Raw genomic sequence first — 20,638 nt, 5'->3', positions numbered from 1 at the left:
TTCCGATCTAGAAGAGGAAGATTTCGAATTGTAAAGTCGTCGTCTCAGGTGCGTCAGCGACGACTCCGTCTGAAATTCGGCTAAAGCAAGGCTGTCGTCGACGACATTCCACTTAAAATCGGCAATTTAGTGTTTATCTTCCATAGACTAATGCTGTTACGGTAGGTAAGACCATCAAAAACAATTGTGTCAATCTTCTCTTTGGATGATGCTATCGGGGCCGATCGCTCCTCGCCGAACTCCACCCGACCCGATATGTCCAGCTTCGCCGATGTCATCCACCGCCTCCGCCTATGGTGGCGCCGCCGCAGCCGAGTCAATGCCGCGGGAGCGTTGACTCTCGTGCTCCTCTCCCTCGCCCTCTTGCTCACCCTTACCTCGTGGGATCGGGAGAATGTCCTCGACGGCTCGCTGCCAAGTTCCTCCTTGAATTCCAATCTCGTGGATCTCACTCTGCTAAAGAGCGCCGAGGAAAAGGGAGCGCGTAAGAGGAAGACATACCGTTGGTTATTCCTTTTAAATCTTTTATATTGGTGAAAAAAAGTTGCATCCTTGGGGTTTGCAGTGTGCTTAGATGGGAGCCCGCCGGGTTACCATCTGCAGAAGGGCTCCGGATCTGGATCGGATAACTGGCTTGTCCATTTAGAGGTATTATTTTAGATCTAAGCTTGGTCGATTCTATTCTTCGTATATTCAGTTTTGGTAGATTAGAGGAATTGTTTCAAACGAAGGGTTTCCAGATTTATGATCAAAGTTTATGTTTTTCTCATAAGCTCTAGGGTGGAGGCTGGTGCCGTAATTTGGCAGCATGTTCCGCACGTAAACGTACATCATTGGGTTCGTCACGCCACATGGAACTCCAAGTTGCCTTCTTTGGCATTTTAAGCAATGTCAAATCTCAAAATCCTGGTAATATTTGTTATTCATGGCGTTTTAGCTTGTCTTCATACTTTTTAGACTTTTTAAGTGATAGGTCTTATTGTGAAATTTTTATTATAATGTTACAATATTTCCTTGTATGCAACATTTCTACATATCTACTCGTATATATGTTTCTATGGTTGTAAATTTGTTTGTATATGCATGTATAATCTTGAATTGCTTTAGAATTATGGATGGTATCAGAACAGTGGTTGATCATTTAGAGGCTTCCTGAGTGTGGGAGACTTATAAAATGATATGATGCAGGACATTTGCTCAAAATATTAGATCTGTTGAACACTTTTCTTCACTTGTGGCACTTATATTAGCCAATGACACTTCTTTGATGAGTTTTCCTTCTATTAGAGACTAATGTGCATTAACACAAAGAACAAATCTTTTGAGTTTGTTCTATAAGTGCACTACGTGAATATGAATGAGGTTGCACGTGTGGATGCTTATCCAAATGTGAGTACTTATGGTGCATGTCTAGATGATTAGAAATGTTTGAAGATAGTTTAGCAATAACAGAGGACTGCTTATCCAAATGATTCCGCAAGCTCTCAACACCAATCATCTAAATTGAATTATATATCACTTTTCTGATTCACTTGTAATCTCTGTGATTTCATTAATCATTTTCTCATTGCCTTAATTTTGATACTAAGATAACCCGTCTTTATTTTGAATGTGATTAATAAGATTTTTTTTGTGAATTAATATTCTATAGAATGTGGACTTTTCGCTTTTGATATCCATTTTCTATTTCCATACTAATTTCAAGTGGTGACAATTTTTTGTATTTCAGATTTCTATAACTGGAACAAAGTCAAGATACGGTATTGTGATGGTGCATCTTTTTCTGGAAACAGGGACAACGAACTGCAGGTACCCCGTACCCATAATGGGACTTTTGGCTTCTTTTAAGTTTTTTTATTAGACTTGAACATGATGATGAGGTTGCAAAAATTGTTCTGAACTTTACTTTTATTTGTGGTCTATAGAATGGGACAAATTTATTCTTCAGAGGGCAACGTATATGGGAAGCGATTATGGATGAACTCTTAGTTAAAGGACTTGCAAATGCCAAACAGGTCATTCATTTGAAATCCTGTAGTTTTGGTTTCTCTGAGATCACTGTGGAGTCTGGCTATGCACACATTTTTCGACAGAAAGTCCATGATTCAATGATGATAATTTTTTCCCAACTTGCAGGCCCTTCTTACAGGATGCTCCGCTGGTGGGTTAGCTACGTACATACACTGTGATGATTTTCGGGCACTCCTGCCAAAGGAGATCACAGTTAAATGTCTCGCAGATGGTGGATTTTTTCTTGATGAGTATGTTTTAACAAACATTCATGCACTTTTATATTCCACAGGTTCAATTAATACACAGGTTGATTTAGCACATGCTCCATAAACCTCTGGTCAATCACTTGCATTTAAGCTACATAATTTAAGAAGGATCTACCAGTTGTATGGTATAGTACTATGAAGTTGCGTCGTGTGGATACACCTTTACGCAATTGGATGTCCATGGACTTTGATTTTATAAGTCTGTCACAGTCATCTACCTTAGTGTCTTTTAGTAGCTATGGAAGTTTATTGATTAGCTTAGAGCTCAAGGCTCAACATGACACCGAGAATCTTTCTTGTAGCCTTTATTACAAGAATTACTACCTGGTGCCCCTTGTAGTTCATATACTTGCCACTGTTTAAAAACTAAAAATGGAATTTCTCAACTTCCTTCATTAGCTAAAATATTCATGGCATCACACTTTTTCCTGTATTGCTCTTGTAACTTTGTAAGGAGTGCATGATTGAGCCACCTGAACTAAGGGAACATGTTTATTTTCATGCTAAATGTTGGAAAGAAATTTGTGCAATTTAACTATGGTGACTGGATTTATGTTATTTTTCTCTCGCTACTACTATTGCAGGAAAGACATTGGTGGGAAAAGGACCATACGAGCTTTCTATAATGATGTTGTCCACCTTCAGGTCTCTTCCCCAGAACCCCTTCCCTTCCCTCGCCCATTTTATTCCCTATCAAGTTTATTATACGTCTTATTCAAGTCTTCTTTTTACCATTCTTACTTGAATGGTTGACACCTTTGGTCATTGCATTCTAGTTCGCCCTAGACTGTTGCCATGGTATTGATTGACTAGGTGGGGAATGTTGTAAGGAGAGCGGTGAATGTGGCGGTCAGAACTCCAAATGTATATCAATGATTTGTATGAAATTCCATTTATGTCAGTGAACCCGAAGTACTACCACCTTCTCATATTCAGTACCTTATTTACATAGTGTCTTATATTGGAGATCTTAAAACACAAGTGCAACTAATTTAGTCTTTTTCTCTTGCAACTTATGGAATTGCTTATTTTATTATTTTTCTTAATTAGATCGATAGACCTCTTACGTCTTATTTCCTTTCAGGATGTCGGAAAGCGATTTCCTGATTGTGTTTCATTGATGGAACCGTCTCAGGCAAGTCTTGTCTGTTATCTTGTGATGATTTACCATATCATCAGCTGGTGAATATGTCTTACATTTTCTAAAAGTCTGATGGTTGGCTAAGTTCTTCATCTTACTATCTATTTGTCCCTTGAATTGCATGTCAGTGTTTCTTTCCGCGTGAGATTATAAAGAGCATAAAAACACCACTTTTTATTCTCAACCCAGCTTACGATGCTTGGCAGGTAATGGCTATGAATCATGTCCTCCTGTTTCCCATGATGTACTAAAATATACACACTTCATTTTTTGTTCTTTCAGATACAGCACATTTTGGCTCCAGAAACATCTGACCCTCAACAATCCTGGCTTAGTTGCAAACTGAATATTAGGAATTGCAATCCCAACCAAATTGAATCCTTCCAAGGTTCTTACTTATTATTTTTCAATCAATAATGTATTTTTAGGTTAGTTTGCTCTTTGAATCTAATGGATCTTGCTATAGTATAACGTCACTCTTATGTTACTACTTTACAGGGTTTAGAGAAGCCTTACTCAATTCCTTGAGTGAGGCTAAGCATAAAAGGGAATGGGGCATGTTCATAAATTCCTGCTTCGTACATTGTCAGACGATAAATAATATAACATGGCATTCTCCATATTCTCCAAGAATCAACAACAAGGTAGTGTTCATCGTTCACTGCCCACTGCCTCAGTTCATTTATTATTTCCAAATGCAACGGCATATATAAACTTTATTAGTAACATTGAATTCTGAATGCTTGTTAATAGCAAAAATTATTGTTATATAAATATGTGTACTTTGTTTCAAGATCCACGTATGTAGAGTGGTGTGGACTTAAGTCTAGCTCTCTGCTGGAGGTAGCTACAAGAATTGGGAAAATTTGGCAACTTCGATGGTCCAGTATGTTATCCATGAACAAATAGAATTCAACAATTTGTTATGTTGGCTTTTGAGAATAAGTGGGATATAACTACTTTCATCAGTCCATATATATCATTGATTCTTGATCTTATCCTTCTCCTTCCACATGCATAAATTGCTCCATTTTTTTTTTCTTCATGTGTCCATGCTGTATAATGACTTTAGGTATGAAATGAATCTTGTTCCTGTTCAGTAGTGAGGGCGTTAACATTAATGCTCTTAATTTGGACCAAATGACCAAGTAAAAATCCTAGTTCTCTCCGTTTCAAGTCGGATTCTTTTACTTCTTTTTCAACCCAACTATTCAGAGCAAATCAGAACACTGTTAGCCAAGTTGCTCAATGATGTCGGGGGGTTTCATGTTGGCCACTTCATTGGATTCTAGTGTAACTTTAGGATCTCTCTTATGTATGTGATCCATACTTTTTGATCGTTTACTCTCGATGTTCCTGCAGTTTACCGTTGGATTGTTCATTAATCTTTGTCATGGCATGACTAACTTTAGCTAGATATATGGTCTGATGTGCAGACAATTGCAGAGGCAGTTGGAGATTGGTATTTTGATCGGAGAGAAGTGAAGGAAATAGACTGCGCGTATCCATGCAATCCTACATGTTACAATTTAGTTTTCACTAATCCTTACTCCCTATAAGTTCATGTTGAGATGCATCAACGTGACCAAGCCCAAAATGTTGACTTACTCAGTGAGGCATGAGAAGGAACAATGATATTCTTGTAAATGGTAGCTGACGGAATTCAAATATTTGTGTGAGGAATTTGTCTATCTTGTGTATTACTATATATGATTGTCCTATGAAAGGTCCGAATTTTGGTATGGCATCGGATGAATGCTTATGGTAAATAAAGCATGCAATGATGAACAGATTGTTCAGACACTTTCTACAAAAATGAAAAGAAGTAATTACCCTGCTAGTGAAGTACTCTGGGTTTGATTTTCCTAATCCAGACATTCCCTCTCAAGTTAGCAAGCAAAAATTTTTCATCTTCAAACTCGCTCAGCCAACTTCCAGGTATTTAGCTAATCTTGCAGCTAAACTAAAATATCTACTGGCTGCAGATATTGCTGTGGAGTTATTTAACCCTTTAAATTGCTCTTACCTCTTTGTTGAAACTGTCAGTGTCCTTAAATTGGCATAATATAAAACAATCTATGTGCGTTGGCGAAACAATCCAAGTATTCTGAGCCAATAAATTGACTGGGTTGCACAAATCTATCCATCAGGAGCTGATCCCCTCTTGAATCACCCATAACCAGATCCTGCATTGAAATATTAGAATTGTGAACTGAACTCTTTATACTATCATATCTTCTCCTGAACTGGATCCTTCTGTTGGCCTTAGCAGATTCATTGAATCCAAAAGAATGGGTTCAGGATGCCTCCAGGTTTTCAGGTAGGTTGAGTTAGGGAACAAAGGGCTCAAGTATTCGGTCTCAGGTATGATGCTTTGTGAGCTTAATAACTTGCATGCAATATGTAAGTAAATAATATGGGTTTCTACACAGATTAAAGCTTCTCTTTGATGCAGGGAAGCCAGTGAATTATTTGGACATCAGTCAAATATAATTGTGGTCACCTCCTCTTTTTCCCTGTGGTCATGTCCAAAAGATGGAAGACCAGTACATTACAGGCACAGTATGGCGCACCAAAAAATTTCTTTTATTTGACAGCCAAGACTCAGGTCCTCTTCTTGTCAAAGAGATTGGAAAAATTTCTTAGTGACGTGGTCCTTCTCCTTCAAAGGCAAAAGCATGTGCACATTGCAGCAGTAGGTCTATCTAGTCTGTGAGTTGCTTTACCAAGGACCCAATCATTTTCCTGTCTCTCATATCTTAATGGATCTTTATCTGATGCTTAATTGCTGTAGATTGATATAGACGGAACTCTCCATGCCATTAGCATTCCAACTTAGTATAAGTACACTCTTCCATGTTTTTATACCTTCATGTGCACATGTTCATCATGCACGTACTTGTATTGCATAGTAAATTTTGAACTCCTATAAATAGAATCCTATTGTCCCACTTCAATGAGCTAAAGAAGAGAACAATTGCTCCTGGAGCACAAAGCAAGAAGGAAGCAGTGCTCCTCTCCTCTTTCTCTTTCTTCATCCTCCTCCCAGGTGAGTGGAAGAATGAGTGAGAATTCGAACGCGGATGCTGCTTTCGAGAAGAAAGAAGAGAAGGTGAAAGAAGAAGCTGTGGCAGTTGATGATAATGATGATGGATATCGAACACCGACATCTCCGAGTTGTCGAATCAGACCGGCCGTCCAGTGCCCGCTGGCCCCCAAGAAGGTTATGGCATCGCGGAGGTGTGTGAGACGAAAGATCAGTGCTCGTTGTCGTGTTTACATTGTCGTCGGAGAGATTGACTCGGTCTTGTTCCCGGAGCTCAAAGATGTTAGGCCTACGAAGAAGCTTAAAAGAGAAGCAGCAGCCACCAGTACATGACTACCAGGAGTCAAATGCAAATGCAAATGCAAGGCAATTCAATATGGAGGGAGAGGGAGAGAGAGAGAGAGAGAGAGAGATTAATTGTTATGTGTTTGGCGTTGCACAGATCCTTCTGTTGGTACTCTTTAAAACTCAACTCTTGAATCTTCTGACGAAAGTTTTTGTGCTGTCATGAATCATCATTCTAATGGTTGGTCTGGTTCACTGGTTGAGTCATTTTGTGTTCATCTCTTTTCTCTTATATGAGGAACAAAACAAGGAATGAGTACAAGATGGTCAAGAATTCACCAATATTGTCTCCCTCCCTAGCCGATTCAGAGGATGTATTATTTCACTTGTGATACAGGAATGCATATCAGCAGCCTAGAAATGGGATCTAAATTTAACTAGCATCACTTTATATGATGAGGCTGTCAGACTATAATTTTGCAGGCTTGGAGAGTTGGGAATGAAACAGTACTATGAACAGAAAAACACGACAGCATAGTGTAAAATCATGTTCATCGACATCATATCGCTCCCGATTAACGACATATAGTGTAAATATACCTTTCATTGGATGATAATCATATCATACAATTACTTGGAATGACCAACACCATCAGAAATCTGGCAAATTATCACTTCATAAGAATCGGTACAAAAGTATTAAGAAATTGATTCCGTAAATTACAAGACATGCTCATTCAGACATAAGTTCTAACCATCCAACAAACAGTTTCAACACTAGAAAGAGAATCCTGCGAACGGAGCAACTCATCAGTGAGGTTGATCGCTGGTCGAAGAAGAAATGGAGCAAGCATCACCTAATGCCGAGGATATTTCAGTGTTCCTTCTTTTCCATGAAATAACTGCAGGAGAGGCAGCAGAGGTAAGCATTACAGACGAAGCAGCTAATAGAATGATTAATCTGGCGTCGTGCATTTTGACATGCAAAATCAAATAAGAAGATAAACATCCGTATTTGTTTCTAGAAAGTGGAAAAGCACCATTTCCGACAATTAGAGGCCATCTATTATGAGTTAGGCTAGAAAGTTCCTTGGCCCACTTCACTCAAAGAGTTAGGCTAAAAAGGTAAACCAATAACACTTATAGGACAAATACGAAAAGCCATGAGGATTTTCACATTGATACCAAATGCACTTGTTTTGCATCTATATCCTGCTGCATAGATTCAGAATGCAATGTCCACCTTTTCTCAGGCTGCAGTGCTTTGCAAGGCCCCCAGTTTGTCACTACAAGTGTCACCCATCACAATCTATCCTGCTACCATCTCTGTGCAAATATTGAAACCAAGCCACTGATAGATTTCTGGTGAGTAGTTTGCCTATGTTACTATGTTTGAATGAGGAACTTGCTAATTATCCACCATTGCCACCAGGGCTTCTAAGGTTCCTTAAGTTGAGACAGCAATGAAAGTTTTGATTTTGATTTTTTTTTTTCACATAGTAAGAAGCATTGTAAGCCCAGAAAGTCTAGTAATAAAAACATTAGACAGAGGGTCAAGGTCATGGTACGTTCAAAGTGGTGGAGGCACCAATAATATATATGGCAGATGTCTGAACTGGAAATTGTATGAAACCTGCAAACCCAAATGCTTAAATACCACAATCAAACTGCTCGAAATTCTTTTCACAATAATCTGTGAGATTTCTTTCTTCCTTTCTTTTTTCAGATTAAGAATGACTAGTTATCCCATGAATTCAGAAAGGGAAGGGTGAGCTGTCGTCTAGCAGGATAAAGTTTTCTTTTTTTCTTTAGCTTGTATAGCATAAAAGGAGATAGTTAGCAACTTAGCAATTAGCAATGGTAATGTGGAATTCGAGAAGGGCCCAAGTGTTCCCAGAAGTCAATGAATATAAACTCGGAAAGATTTCAAGGACAAAATTGAAAAAAGAAAAGAGAGAAAAAGAAATATGCATAGTCTTGAGCACTTTTGAGATGCAATATCTAGCAGTCAGATATTGTTTCAGATTGAAATCTTATGGAAAGCTGAGTGGTTAGTGACATGATCAACCAATTCCGTCAAAAGACTCGATTCCAAGAACTAGTCCTTACATCTATTAGAGGATATAAATCAATATGCAAACTAGACAACACTGTCGATTTTAAAACTGCAATACCTGAAAAGATACCAAAAGAGGGAATCTGACTCTTACTTTGAGCATGAATTGCAAACAAACAACTAGCTGAAAGATCTCAGATCCAGCAAAAGAGATTAAATGACAAAAAAATAAATCCCAAATTTAAAAAGAAGAAAAGAACATACGGTGCGCTTGATTCCACCCCAATGAACTCTATATTTTTGAAAGAAACTAAGAGCAGCAAAAGTTGATCCAACACGATAACTAGACTTTTTAGAAAGTTTTAAATTTAGTCTACTTAAGTTCGAGTCGTAAACGAGTCATGTTCATATTTATTACCTCAACCTATTTATAACCTAACTGCCAACTCATTTATGATGTGATAATTTATTTATGACACAATAACTCATTTATAATTTATTTATAATTTATTTATGACCCGTGTAACTTGTTTAGTAATTGGATCGTGTTAGTGTTTAAAAATTTCAATATGTTTAATAAACGAGTCATGCTTGTGTTTGCATTATCCTAACCCGAGCTAAATCTGACTAACCTGACCCGATTTCCACTATTTTTTTTATCATTTAAAAGCCTAAAAATTAGATATAGACTGAATAAAAAATTAACTCTCTATATAGATATAGAGACACTTAGGTCTTTACTAAACTTAAGCTAATATACCAAGTCATCTAATCTAGGCTTCAAGCTGAGCACATCGCCAAACTATTGCTTAGACTTAAACGCTGCCAAAAATATTATTTTAAACTGCCGCCGAGTTGTAAACTGAACCATGCTGTCAATTGCCACCCCCGGGAGAAACCATAGTTAGTTTCGTCTCCTAGCATTCCAAGTCCAGCTTCTAAACGCAAGAAGAAGTCCATTCACAATATTTAAGGTGCGCCTTAAGAGTGTCGAAGTTGGGGGCCCAACTAATCTCACAGTTAAGGTTGGGCCTACTTCTTGTAATTTTCTTCATCTCTGTGTCTCTTTTCCTTCCCATCATTCGAATTCGAAATCCTTCTCTTCTTCTCCCTCTCTCCCTCCTCCTCCTCCTCCGGCTCTCCATAGAAACCCTACCTGCAAATCACTTCGTCGGAGATCGGTCATATCGATACCTCCTCTCGTCCTATATCATGGACGACCGCGATCTTGATGACGCCCAGCTCTGGGCCGTCATCGATTCGGCCGCCGCCTCCCGCTCCCGGAAGCCCCTCCTCGCCCTGAAGAGCACTCCTTCCTCCGCCTCCAACCCCTCTTTATTGCCCTACCGGAACCCTAACAAGCATCACCTGAAGGTGGACGACGAGGGTAGGGTTCCAGCCGACGGCGAGGTGGTGCAGCACGAGGAGATCTGGGCCCATCGTCGGGCGCAGAAGGCCGCGAGGTTTGTGGATTCCGTCGAGATAGAGGATAGACGGATGGTCGCCGTTCGGCATCATGCCTTGCCGGCTCCGCCGCCGCCGGTCTCGCCTCCAGTGTACGGGTCGCCGGAGATTGGGAGGTTTATGGTGAAGGAGGTGAGTCCGGTGATGGAGCGCCCGTCGCCAGAGGCGTGGAAGACGGGGAAGGAGGAGAACTTGGGGCATAGCTTGTTGGGGCAATTTCCTTCTGTGTCTGCTTTCAAACAGTACCAGGATGCTGCAATGGCGGTAATAAGTTGAGCCTTTCTCTTCTTCTTTTTATTGATAATACCATGTTAAAGAAATCGAGGAAGCTATGGTACTGTTAATTCTTCTTGCTCTCTTGTGATCTTGATCTAAAAATTTAATAATCTTTTTAGATAGAGAAAAGATGGTTTCAAACAAGCAAGTAGTTATTTGAGATTTCGGACTCTTTAGCTCATCAGAGTATCTCAATTTTGAAGAAAGATTCTTCTTTAACGTTCAAAGTGAAGAACTTTTGGAGCTCTAGAACAAGTTTCTTGGAAATAAATGAATTTTCTCTTTTCTCTTTTCTCTTCATAAATTTCAGATCCTAGAGAAGTCCGATTACACCATGATATCTGGAAGTCCATACATAAAAAAATCAGGTAACCAGCTGGACTTGTACTCAGACTCTGACTGGCTATGAGTATATGCTTAGTTTAGCAAAATGTTTGTTTCTATTTCCAGGATGGAGAAAGATATCGTTCTTCTTCAATATCTCATTTGAAATTAAAGACAAGTCCATCGAATTTGATGAAAATCAGAATGTCCGGCGTGCTGAATTTGTTATTCGAGCATTCATGCAGTATGTCCACTTGCAACCGATTGCTCATTGACTACTTTGACAGACCATATTAACTCACGAGTTCTGTATCTAGACTTATAGAATATTTTTTTGGTAATTTAAAGAGGTGGCAGATTCTCTGATGGTTGGGGTTCTTGTGATCGACGCGAGAAGAAATTTTTGAAACCAAATCATGATATTCCTAGCACAGCTGAAACCCGAGCTAAAAATAAAGCTAGCCAGGCAAGGTTCTTTTCTGGTATTAAATTGTGATGATGTTCTCGATCATTTTTTTCTTGCTCATAGATAAATAAAGGAGTTGTTTTTATGTGGTAGAAGATTATTGTCAATTTGTCATGATAGTACACGACAGAGTTATAGTCAACTTGGTATACTATATAGATGTCATGATTAAGATATACTAAAGTGATGTTTATTTGGTGGTCGTGTTGCTAAAATTGATCTTCTAGCCTTCTACTGGCATCTTTCCAAGAACTCTCTCTTTTAGTTTGACTTGCCAACTTCCACTAAGTCTGATCCAATGCAATCTTGTAACTGAGTTTCTCATTTCATACAGCAGCTTTTAAAAGTATTGAACTTTTACCTAACACCTTTGCTTTTGCACCAAAAATCTGGTGTGGACAAGGAGAGGCACCTGACACGAGTTTTTTTTTTTTAATTTAAAAAGCATTAGAACTGTAGAACTGCAAACACCACTCATGATTGTATACTAATGATATAAAGTTTTCTCACAAAGGTTTTTTTTTATATTTTTCTTACTTATTGGTGATTTTTTTATCTGTCCAGGACCTTCTTGGAATTGGCCAGGTTCGTCCAATGAGATAATCGTTGGAGGTTTAACATGATGTAATTCAAGCACAAAGTTCACATCATTGCTGTTGTAAAACATGTTCTCATCATTAGTGGGTCGCAGGAATTCTCTATATTAATGTGTAAACTTTGAGTTTAATTGCAAAAGAGAGAAAAGGTTCTGAATTTTGTATACATGATGGAGCATCAAGCCACTGGACAAAGAATTGACCTACCCAAAAGGTCGAAGGATAGTCAGGCAGCTTGCTGATGATCCTTTGCATGATGTTGTATTCACTTCCACTTGGTGTACTTCAGATGATATGAATTTTTCTTACAACATTTTAAAAGAATATTATTGATAAATGTCGATGAAATTCCATCAAAGATGTCAGATTGTGACTTCTTTTGTTTGTTAAAGTGTATTTGTACCTTCATCAATGCCTGTTATCAAGTCTCAATGCAGAGAAGCTTTGTCTACTTGGTATAATAGGATCATTTTACTCATTGTTCTTGACTTCTTAAGATAAGCAGAGAGCGAACTTACTTATTTTTTCCATAAATGATAGAAGATATTCTGTTCACAGGTTTCTGTTCATATTACTGATAAAATGACAAGTTTCTTCAAGCATCTTTTAATGTGGCCCTCTCTTCTTTCTTTCTATTTCTACTCTCCTTTGTGTCAGTGATGTTACTCTCCAGTTATAAGCAGGGGGTGTATGTATTGTGGAAACTGTAATGTCTCCAATCTCTGCAAGTTGCATCTCATACTTTATCTCTTCCCTTTCCTTCTCCTTATCCTTTCAGAAGCCTATGTCCTTGCTTCATGTGATCTGCTATTCCCTGTCTTCTCTTCCAATCAGTTGAGTCTCTTTTATTTCTGCTCCCTAGGAGACATACTGGGGGTCCACCATTTGGTCTTGATGTACTCAACCTGCAGCTTCTTGGCCGAACTGATAGTGAAAATGTCTGAATGCATGCATATTCCTTTACAGCAAAGTTGATGACATCTTAGGTTGGAGCCATACAAAATATTGAAGGGTTGGTCTGGTCAGGAATCTTGACTTCGCTGGGTTGCTTCTTTTGATCACCATTACAACTAGTTCTTCAACCTCATCTACTTTTTTCCTCACCATATATAGATACAGAGATCAGAGTAGAGTTAGAAAGGAAGCACAAATTTGATCTTTACTTTATCATTCCCAAGTGGTTATTGTGCTCGACTCCTATATATATATCTTCACATGTATAGTATCTTCGTAAAGATAGAGCTCCATGAAAGCAAACAAAAACACACAAACACAGAGAGCTAAGGCACCAGGCTAGTGCCCTACCTTTCTTAACCTTGTGGAATATAGAAATGAGTACCAAGAAGCAGCAGGGCCATGAGAGATAAATCACCGAGACACCAACAAAGGACGATAATGAAGGGAAAAGAAGGAAAGGTGGTATGATAGGTAAGCTTTTAATCTTAACCCCACAAAGTTTGGTACCACCTCTCTCTCTCTCTCTCTCTCTCTTACCAAATAATACAGGCATGATTCAGGCATCCTTGGCTTTTCTTACATTTGGCTTCACCTAGCCACATCATCATCTAAGGGATCTCAAATCACATTCATGTTTGCACAAAGATCCCTGAGAATTTATAACTTAGCCAAAAGAAGGTTTTTGCCCCACTACTCCAATATAACTAGTTCTTTCAGGAAGGTAGTATTTTAATTATATCACATATCCTTCTATTAACTCAGAGACAAAAGAATAATTTGGATAAATTATTCTCATGATCCCACTTCCATGGGCTTAATGGACTTATACTGGGCTATCATGCAGCCACTAGTAGAGTTTTCAGTGTCCAAGAGAAAAACACATCTACAATTTCTGGGCAAAGGAAGTACAGATAGTACTCAATCTTGCTAATATAACCCAATTTTTGGGATCAAAATACTGGTAAGGGGATTTCTTAAGTTGATTATTCCATAGCTTTTTAGGATACCCAAGATGAGATTTGAGAGTCTGCACAAGCTGTGAAGAGGGGGCTCTTCAAACAAAAGCTATGTCTGCGTCCCCAAAATTTATGGTCATTGAACTGCATCATATGCTAAGGCTTATCCACCATTTCATCACTCTCAACTATTCTGCCAGAGCTGCGGCCTATCTTTCCAAACGACCCCATTGCCGACGAAAGGCCTTTGAAGCTGCTGCTTCCCTCGCTGAGGTTCCGAGACTGCCTCGACCTCCTTAACTTCGGAGAGTTGAGCTTGTTGTCCCCTTCATCCTTGGTGCTAGCTTTTGCAATGACTAATCGAGATATGTTGCTACGGCAGAACGGGCAGGTTGGCGAGGGCAAACACGAGGTTGTAGGGTTCTGCCTGTTGTGGCAGCACAATGCCAATATGCAGGAAGCGCACATCTGGTGGCCACAGTTTCGGACCTCAATGGTGCAAGCCTGGTCGAAGCAAATGCTGCAGAGCTCGGCGTCGCTTGCCTGCAAGAAGCAGTCTCTTCATGAAAGTACTGAATTCATGTTACTTAGATTTTGTATTAACTAGTATATGTATCATATAATTGTATCAAGATGTTGTTCTATACATCAAGAATGGCATCTTTCTTGTATAGTACATAATCTTGTCAACAAATAATGAAATTATGAGCAGTGGATGAATACTTTCACAAGTAATAGGTGAGGTTGGGCAAAAACCAGCATAGAAGAATGATCATTGGAGTGATCATAGAAAACAATAACTGCAACACATACAGTAGAACAGAAGTGCAACAGTGTCATGAACCAGATTCATTACTGCGACAAGGACTTCGTGTTCAGCTACTGATAACAGTACCGTGCTACTAAATGCCAAACTCTTGGAAATCAAACTACCTTTTTCCGGTAGATCTAAAATGCTCATGAGAATTTGTGCTCACTATTGACAAGGCCAATTTAATTGCTACAATAAGCTTTATATATCCGTCATGTACAGTATTGATCTTTGGCTGGTTTGCAACTATCTGTATCATATTTGATCAAGTAAAGTAAAAGTTTCGGAAATTTCTATATACCAAGAAAACTAAGTGCAAAGTTCAATCTGTTAAAACCGAAATATAAAAAGACTACCTCAGAGATATCATCATCAGCTCCATCATCTGAATGAGAAGGAGATGGCAAGGAATATCTTGTCCCCTTCAAAATCTTCCTCTCCCTCTCCCTGTTAGCCTCCGTTAGAGCAGCCTCTAACATAGTCTTTGCATCTGGATCAAGCTCGCTGATGAACTTCAGTGGAGAAGGCCAAACCAGAGGCTCTGCTGCTGATGGGTTCAATAGAGCTGCACATGCTCCATGGCATCGCTTCAGAGCGACAGCATATGCAATTCTCCTGTGGATACCAGCCAAAACATAAGATGTTAGGCCATCCATGGCAGATTTCTATACACTGCTATCAGTGGCTTTCCTAGTTAGAGAGAACTTATAAATAGCAAACCGGTTGTTCAAATGATCACTTCAACTAATGGTAACACTTGCAAATGCAACTTAAATACCAAACTCCGTTTGTTAATATGCAGTGAGAAGAATACCAAGGAAAAAGGTAGAAAACATAACCAGATTCTAGGGGAATAAAGTAATAGAAAGACTTCAGAGTCAGTAAACATACATTTTCATTGCTCAGTAGCATAGAAAAAACAAATTCAGCAACTTGGCTTTCACTGAATCAGTAATTTAAATCATAAGTTTCATTACTTGAACGAAATGTGTGGTTCAAAGAAGAAATAAAGCTGACAACTTAGATTCAAATATTACTTTGCCCGCAAGGAAACTACGGAAAGCTAATCCATAGAACCATTATTTCTCTTGAAAATGGAGCACATGAGTTAAGAAATCAAACATAATGACAGACAACAATGGCATTTGAAGGATCTCACCCTGCTGAGTCTCTTTGAAGCCGATCAGCTCCCCACGCAAGCAACTCGCGAACACAATCCAGACTCCCTCCTCGAGCAGCCAAATGCAGAGCGGAGCTTCCCGGAAAGCTGTAATACAACACAATCTGCAAACTAAAAACAAACAAAAAAACCCACATTGTGGAATAGTGAAACGATGAGGCTATAAATTACCCATATGAACCAGTAGAAGCAGAGAAAATGGCTCCACTTTCCAATAGGATATGTACACAATTATGTCGTCCTTGCCTCGCTGCTAGATGCAAAGGCGTCGCCCCATTGTCATCTCTGACATTTACAAATCTGCTGAATCCCCTGTAGTTTGATAACAAAGAAGAGATTTTGAGTAAGATGTGTCTTACAACTCTAAAATTTTTATCATGTAAACTAATTAAGTGCAATGAATAATAAGGTTACAACAAAACCGACCAAGATTCGGCAACGGGAGTAGATTGGGCTGCCGAGAGAATTGCTTGCAAGCAATCAGAATGGCCGTAGTATGCTGCATGGTGCAAACAAGTTCTTCCGTGCAACGAATCAAACATCAAGATCTAATATAACAAGAAGCATATCATGATGAACGCCTACCCATCACAGATCCAAGAATCCAGCCAGAAAAAATACCAACTTGACTTACATTTGCTCCAGATTCAAGTAACTTTCGCACACATTCGATCTTCCCATGCATTGCGGCCAGCATCAGCGGAGTCTCACAACCAAAAATTACAGAAATGTCGGATCTTTCCACATGAGATTGCCACAGAAACAAAGAGAGAACCGGAAAAGCGCTTAAAAGATCAAATATTTATAGCAGCCTCACCTGCTTGTGCCGATTGACCACATCAGGACCAACGCCTCGAGCCAAAATCATGGACAGAAGCTGCATCCATCCAAAACCAAGAAACCCTAGATGATCTCATCAACGCACCAAACGAGAAAAAGAAAAGAAAAACTATAGCAAAGTACGAAATTTCACCAAAATAAGGCAACCCAGTTAAGGATTCAGCGAACCCACCTCGATTCTCCCATTTGCCGCAGCGATGTGGAGCGCGGAGAGTCGATCGTAGATTGTGGTCCGCCGGAGCCAATTGGGCTCGTTTTGGAGAGCAGACTCCACCATTTCCAAGTCCCCGACTTGGACCGCGGTGAAGAACTCATGCTCGTCGCTGGATCGGCTACAGCTCAGCTCCTGCCCCATTCCCCCCCACTCGCCGCCTCCGACGACTACTGCGGCGCGCCACCGCCGCCCGGTGGAGAGCAGGGAATGAGAGGACTTAGAAAAAAGAAAGAGACTAGTGGAAGGTGGGATTCATAAGATTAATAAGGCGCTTTTTAAGCTTTCTTTCAGCCTAGCTAGGATCTCATCACCTCCTATAGTGAGATTACCGCAGTTATTCCCAAGTTCTTGACATTTGATATTGTTCTGGCAATCTCGTGACAATGGCAAGGAGCCATCTTTATCACAGAAGGGTGGTCAATCGCGGCATGGATGGACTTGCAAAGAGGGAGCAAAACTGAGCATTCCATGGCCCACTTGGAAATTTTACATCAATAACTGCACGAATTCTTTAGGTTTTTTAACTGAGTAAATTTTTGCTGTCTCTCTACTCATAGCTCATCAACTCCGATCCTTCTTTGTGCTCACCGGAAGGTGACCCTATGGCACCTAATAGTGTGGCTTCTCTTCGAAGACCCCAACCCAGTCGGTCAGCCCGGGCAGCTGGGAATCGGGCAGGCGTCAGAAAATTTAGGAGAATAATTTTTTCAGGGTCTCCGGAAGTCCAATGTCTCTATTGGCGTTTCCCTCACTCGATTCTCTCGCTATGAATATTTTAAGAGATATTACATTTTATTCTTTTTATTATATCTAAATTTATTTATTTGTCATCTTACTCTTTTGAGAGTATATCTAAATTGAAATCGTTACTTTTTTTTTTATAAAAGTTAATCAAATTAGAAGTCAAATTTAAAAAATATTTATTAGAGGCAAAGTTGTAAAATATTTGTTAAAAAAATTCAACACATCTAAAATTCTACTTATCAATTTTTAGATGACAAAAATATCATAAATATATATATATTTATTAAATATAATTATTATATATTTATTATTTAAATTTTGATCGATATTATTTTATATGCGTTGAAAATCTTATTCAATTATTCGACATGTGAGTTGGTTAAATAGGATAAAAAATAATAATAATTGTACTTTACTTTATACTATAAAAAAACAAAGTAATACAAATAAAATTACGAGAGAATAAAGTAAATTTAAACTTAACCAAGGGGAGTAAAAATATATTCCCTAATATTTTACCAAACGAGATGTTTAATTTCATCTCCCTAGCCATCATTCACATTAATGTGGGCATAGAATTAAATAGGGAGGATCTTTTGTCTTACAACTAATCCACCCAATCACCAAAGAATAAGTTATCTCCCAAAAGAATAGTGTTCCTTCTATTATTATTGAAAAATAATTTCTTGGCTGCTTAGAAAGCTCTTATAGGTATTGGATGCTGATAGAGAGCGTTAATGTTGGTAGATCGTGCATGTTTGATAGTCATGATTGCATTATGTATCTCTAATGCATGTTGTGAGACTCGTGTATTTAATTTTGGGCATGATCTATAGATTGACATGTATTCGACCAAATTGATCAGTAGATCAGCTGCACTGAATATAAAAATGTATTTAATATATAGACTTGAATAAATAAGTCAATACAAAATTATTAAATATCAACACTAATATCTACTAGAGAACTTAAGGGAACACTAAAATGTATACATATCATTTATCATCTAGGACATAGAATTAGACTTATACTACTCAGCGCTGAAACCATCAACCCCCAGAACTCCAGAAGAGATGAAAAATAAGAGGAGAAACCTTTTGACTCTCTCTCTCTCTCTCTCTCTCTCTCTCTCTCTCTCTCTTGTATGATCCAATAAAAGTCTAAGTTGCAGAGATGCGTCCAAGCTGTGAACAGTATACTTCTCTGAGGCAGAAGCATTGAAGATTAAAAATGTCGGTGGCTGCTGCAAAGCTATTAGATGGACATTCTTTGCACTCATCCATGCATAAGTCATCAGCTTTGGGCTTTGTGGCTGCCCATCACCTTCTGCTTCAAGGAAGACCCCACTGTGAGGATGTCAAGATCTTCAAACATTTAAATATATATTCTTCTAATATTGATATATCTTTTAGTAAAGTGAGAATGTAATCATATTCCATTAAATATTGATACCATTAGAATTAGAACTCGAAAACTCTTATACAACATGAGCCTTAATCTTTAACCAACTAAGCATTATTCTATTCTATATATTGGCTTCGAACAAGTTATATGTCAAAGAATGGGATATATCATTGATCCGCTAGAGCTTTTTAAATTTGTTAGAGTATAAAAAAAAACTAAAATTATATTAAGTTTTTTCAATAAAAAATAATTATTAGTTAATACCTGCGTTGGAGTTCACTTGCTGAACATATCAAAATGTCTTCATTTCTCTAACAACTTAAGTTATGTAGAAACAAAGGTTAGTTAGCAGAATAAAAATGATAGAGATTATTTAACTGATACACAAATAAAATACAAAATTGGAGGGCGTATAATTTCTTGAATAGTTTTTCTTGAATAGTTGGTGCAGTTGATATATAAAATATATATAGAACAAGCAAGCATTACCCAAGGTGCAGTGCACATGGACATGCATGGTCTTCAAAAAACAATACAAGATAAGCCTGGACTTATTTAAACTTTTCTTCTCATATTTTAATAATACGTGCAGAGAAAGAATGAATAATTGTATGTATACAACTGGACGAAAGATGAAATAACTATGACTATAACTATAACTATAACTATATATATATATATTGAACTTGAGAGTACCTCCTACTCTTATCCATATATTTCAGCGAAAAAAGCCCCTCAATGGTGCATTAGACACATCTTTAATGATCTATCTTATATGCTTAATAGCTTATCTCATACTCTCACTCACTATTACAGGAAGCTAACTGATATGCAAATTGGCTAACTACTTCAGATTTTTATTTATTTTTTCATCATTTTCATTCTTCTGGGTGGATTCTATGTCCTTAGCTTTACTTGAATTTATGTAAACAGATAACTCTGGTGTCCTTAAGAGGCCTTTTGGCCCTTTTTTGAGGTAATATAGTTGTTATCTTTTTCAACAAAAAGGAAAACTTGAGAACTTTTATTGGGCCAGGCTTAGAGGAGAACTTTCATACTTGGTAAGCTTACGAAATGGTCTCAAAGTTTATGTCCCAAGAATGAGAATGGTATTGATTCTTAAAAGGAAAAGGTAAATTAAACTTAAATTATGAGAGTACTAATACTTGCTTGTTTAAAAGACTAGGAAGCCTTTATTAAAGTACTAAGAGCTGAGCAACAATTTATGCCTTTCTTGTTGGAGATCAATATTTTATTGATGAAAGCTAAAAGAGGAAACTTTTAGGCGTTGAGTATAATGTGATACTTGTGATCTTATAAATCCTCTTAAAAATAATGTGATATTACTTTATCTTTTAGAGAAAGCATAGAATGATAGACATACAAGTGGAAAAATATCTTTAAATATCCTCTTTCTTATATTCTCCACAGATTACAAAAATTTGCACAAATATCATTTCATATTAAATCCAATATACATATTACTTTAATCTATAGATAATTATATTCAAACCCACTAAAGTATTCCCATTTTCAATGCACCCCTTATTTATTACTCTTGGTACACGAGGACTCATTAAACTAAGAAATCTCTTTCAC

General features: G+C 38.1%; 3 protein-coding genes and 1 long non-coding RNA gene across 4 annotated transcripts; 3 read left to right on the top strand and 1 right to left on the bottom strand.

Moving 5' to 3' along the window:
* Nucleotides 1-41: 41 nt before the first annotated feature.
* LOC140790802 (pectin acetylesterase 5-like) lies at nt 42-5,167 on the top strand. Its single transcript, XM_073141071.1, has 12 exons — nt 42-484; nt 566-648; nt 780-909; nt 1,730-1,809; nt 1,926-2,015; nt 2,137-2,261; nt 2,864-2,924; nt 3,364-3,414; nt 3,549-3,626; nt 3,703-3,808; nt 3,919-4,064; nt 4,857-5,167. Exons 1-12 carry the CDS (start codon nt 256-258, stop codon nt 4,977-4,979), a joined length of 1,302 nt encoding a protein of 433 aa, XP_072997172.1. The 5' UTR covers nt 42-255; the 3' UTR covers nt 4,980-5,167.
* Nucleotides 5,168-5,265: 98 nt separating this feature from the next.
* Nucleotides 5,266-6,013, top strand: LOC140790803 (uncharacterized). The gene is made up of 3 exons (XR_012109447.1): nt 5,266-5,358; nt 5,690-5,784; nt 5,876-6,013. It is a non-coding gene; the product is annotated as an uncharacterized lncRNA (long non-coding RNA).
* Nucleotides 6,014-9,818: 3,805 nt separating this feature from the next.
* Nucleotides 9,819-12,384, top strand: LOC140790695 (uncharacterized). The gene is made up of 5 exons (XM_073140891.1): nt 9,819-10,535; nt 10,858-10,915; nt 10,998-11,115; nt 11,220-11,337; nt 11,902-12,384. The coding sequence occupies exons 1-5, from the start codon at nt 10,020-10,022 to the stop codon at nt 11,938-11,940; spliced, it is 849 nt and encodes a 282-aa protein (XP_072996992.1). The 5' UTR covers nt 9,819-10,019; the 3' UTR covers nt 11,941-12,384.
* Nucleotides 12,385-13,666: 1,282 nt separating this feature from the next.
* On the bottom strand, nt 13,667-17,350 carry LOC140790694 (E3 ubiquitin-protein ligase XB3-like). The gene is made up of 8 exons (XM_073140890.1): nt 16,850-17,350; nt 16,655-16,714; nt 16,472-16,543; nt 16,264-16,385; nt 16,009-16,149; nt 15,817-15,924; nt 15,014-15,272; nt 13,667-14,389 (listed from the first exon to the last, which is right to left on the bottom strand). The coding sequence occupies exons 1-8, from the start codon at nt 17,030-17,032 to the stop codon at nt 14,003-14,005; spliced, it is 1,332 nt and encodes a 443-aa protein (XP_072996991.1). The 5' UTR covers nt 17,033-17,350; the 3' UTR covers nt 13,667-14,002.
* Nucleotides 17,351-20,638: the final 3,288 nt, after the last annotated feature.

This window comes from Typha latifolia, chromosome 6, assembly GCF_019914945.1.
Source record: "Typha latifolia isolate L0001 chromosome 6, TyphaL0001v2, whole genome shotgun sequence".
NCBI lineage: Eukaryota > Viridiplantae > Streptophyta > Magnoliopsida > Poales > Typhaceae > Typha > Typha latifolia.
The sequence above is the reverse complement of the archived record's forward strand: the minus strand, read 5'-3'. Positions and strand labels throughout refer to the sequence as shown.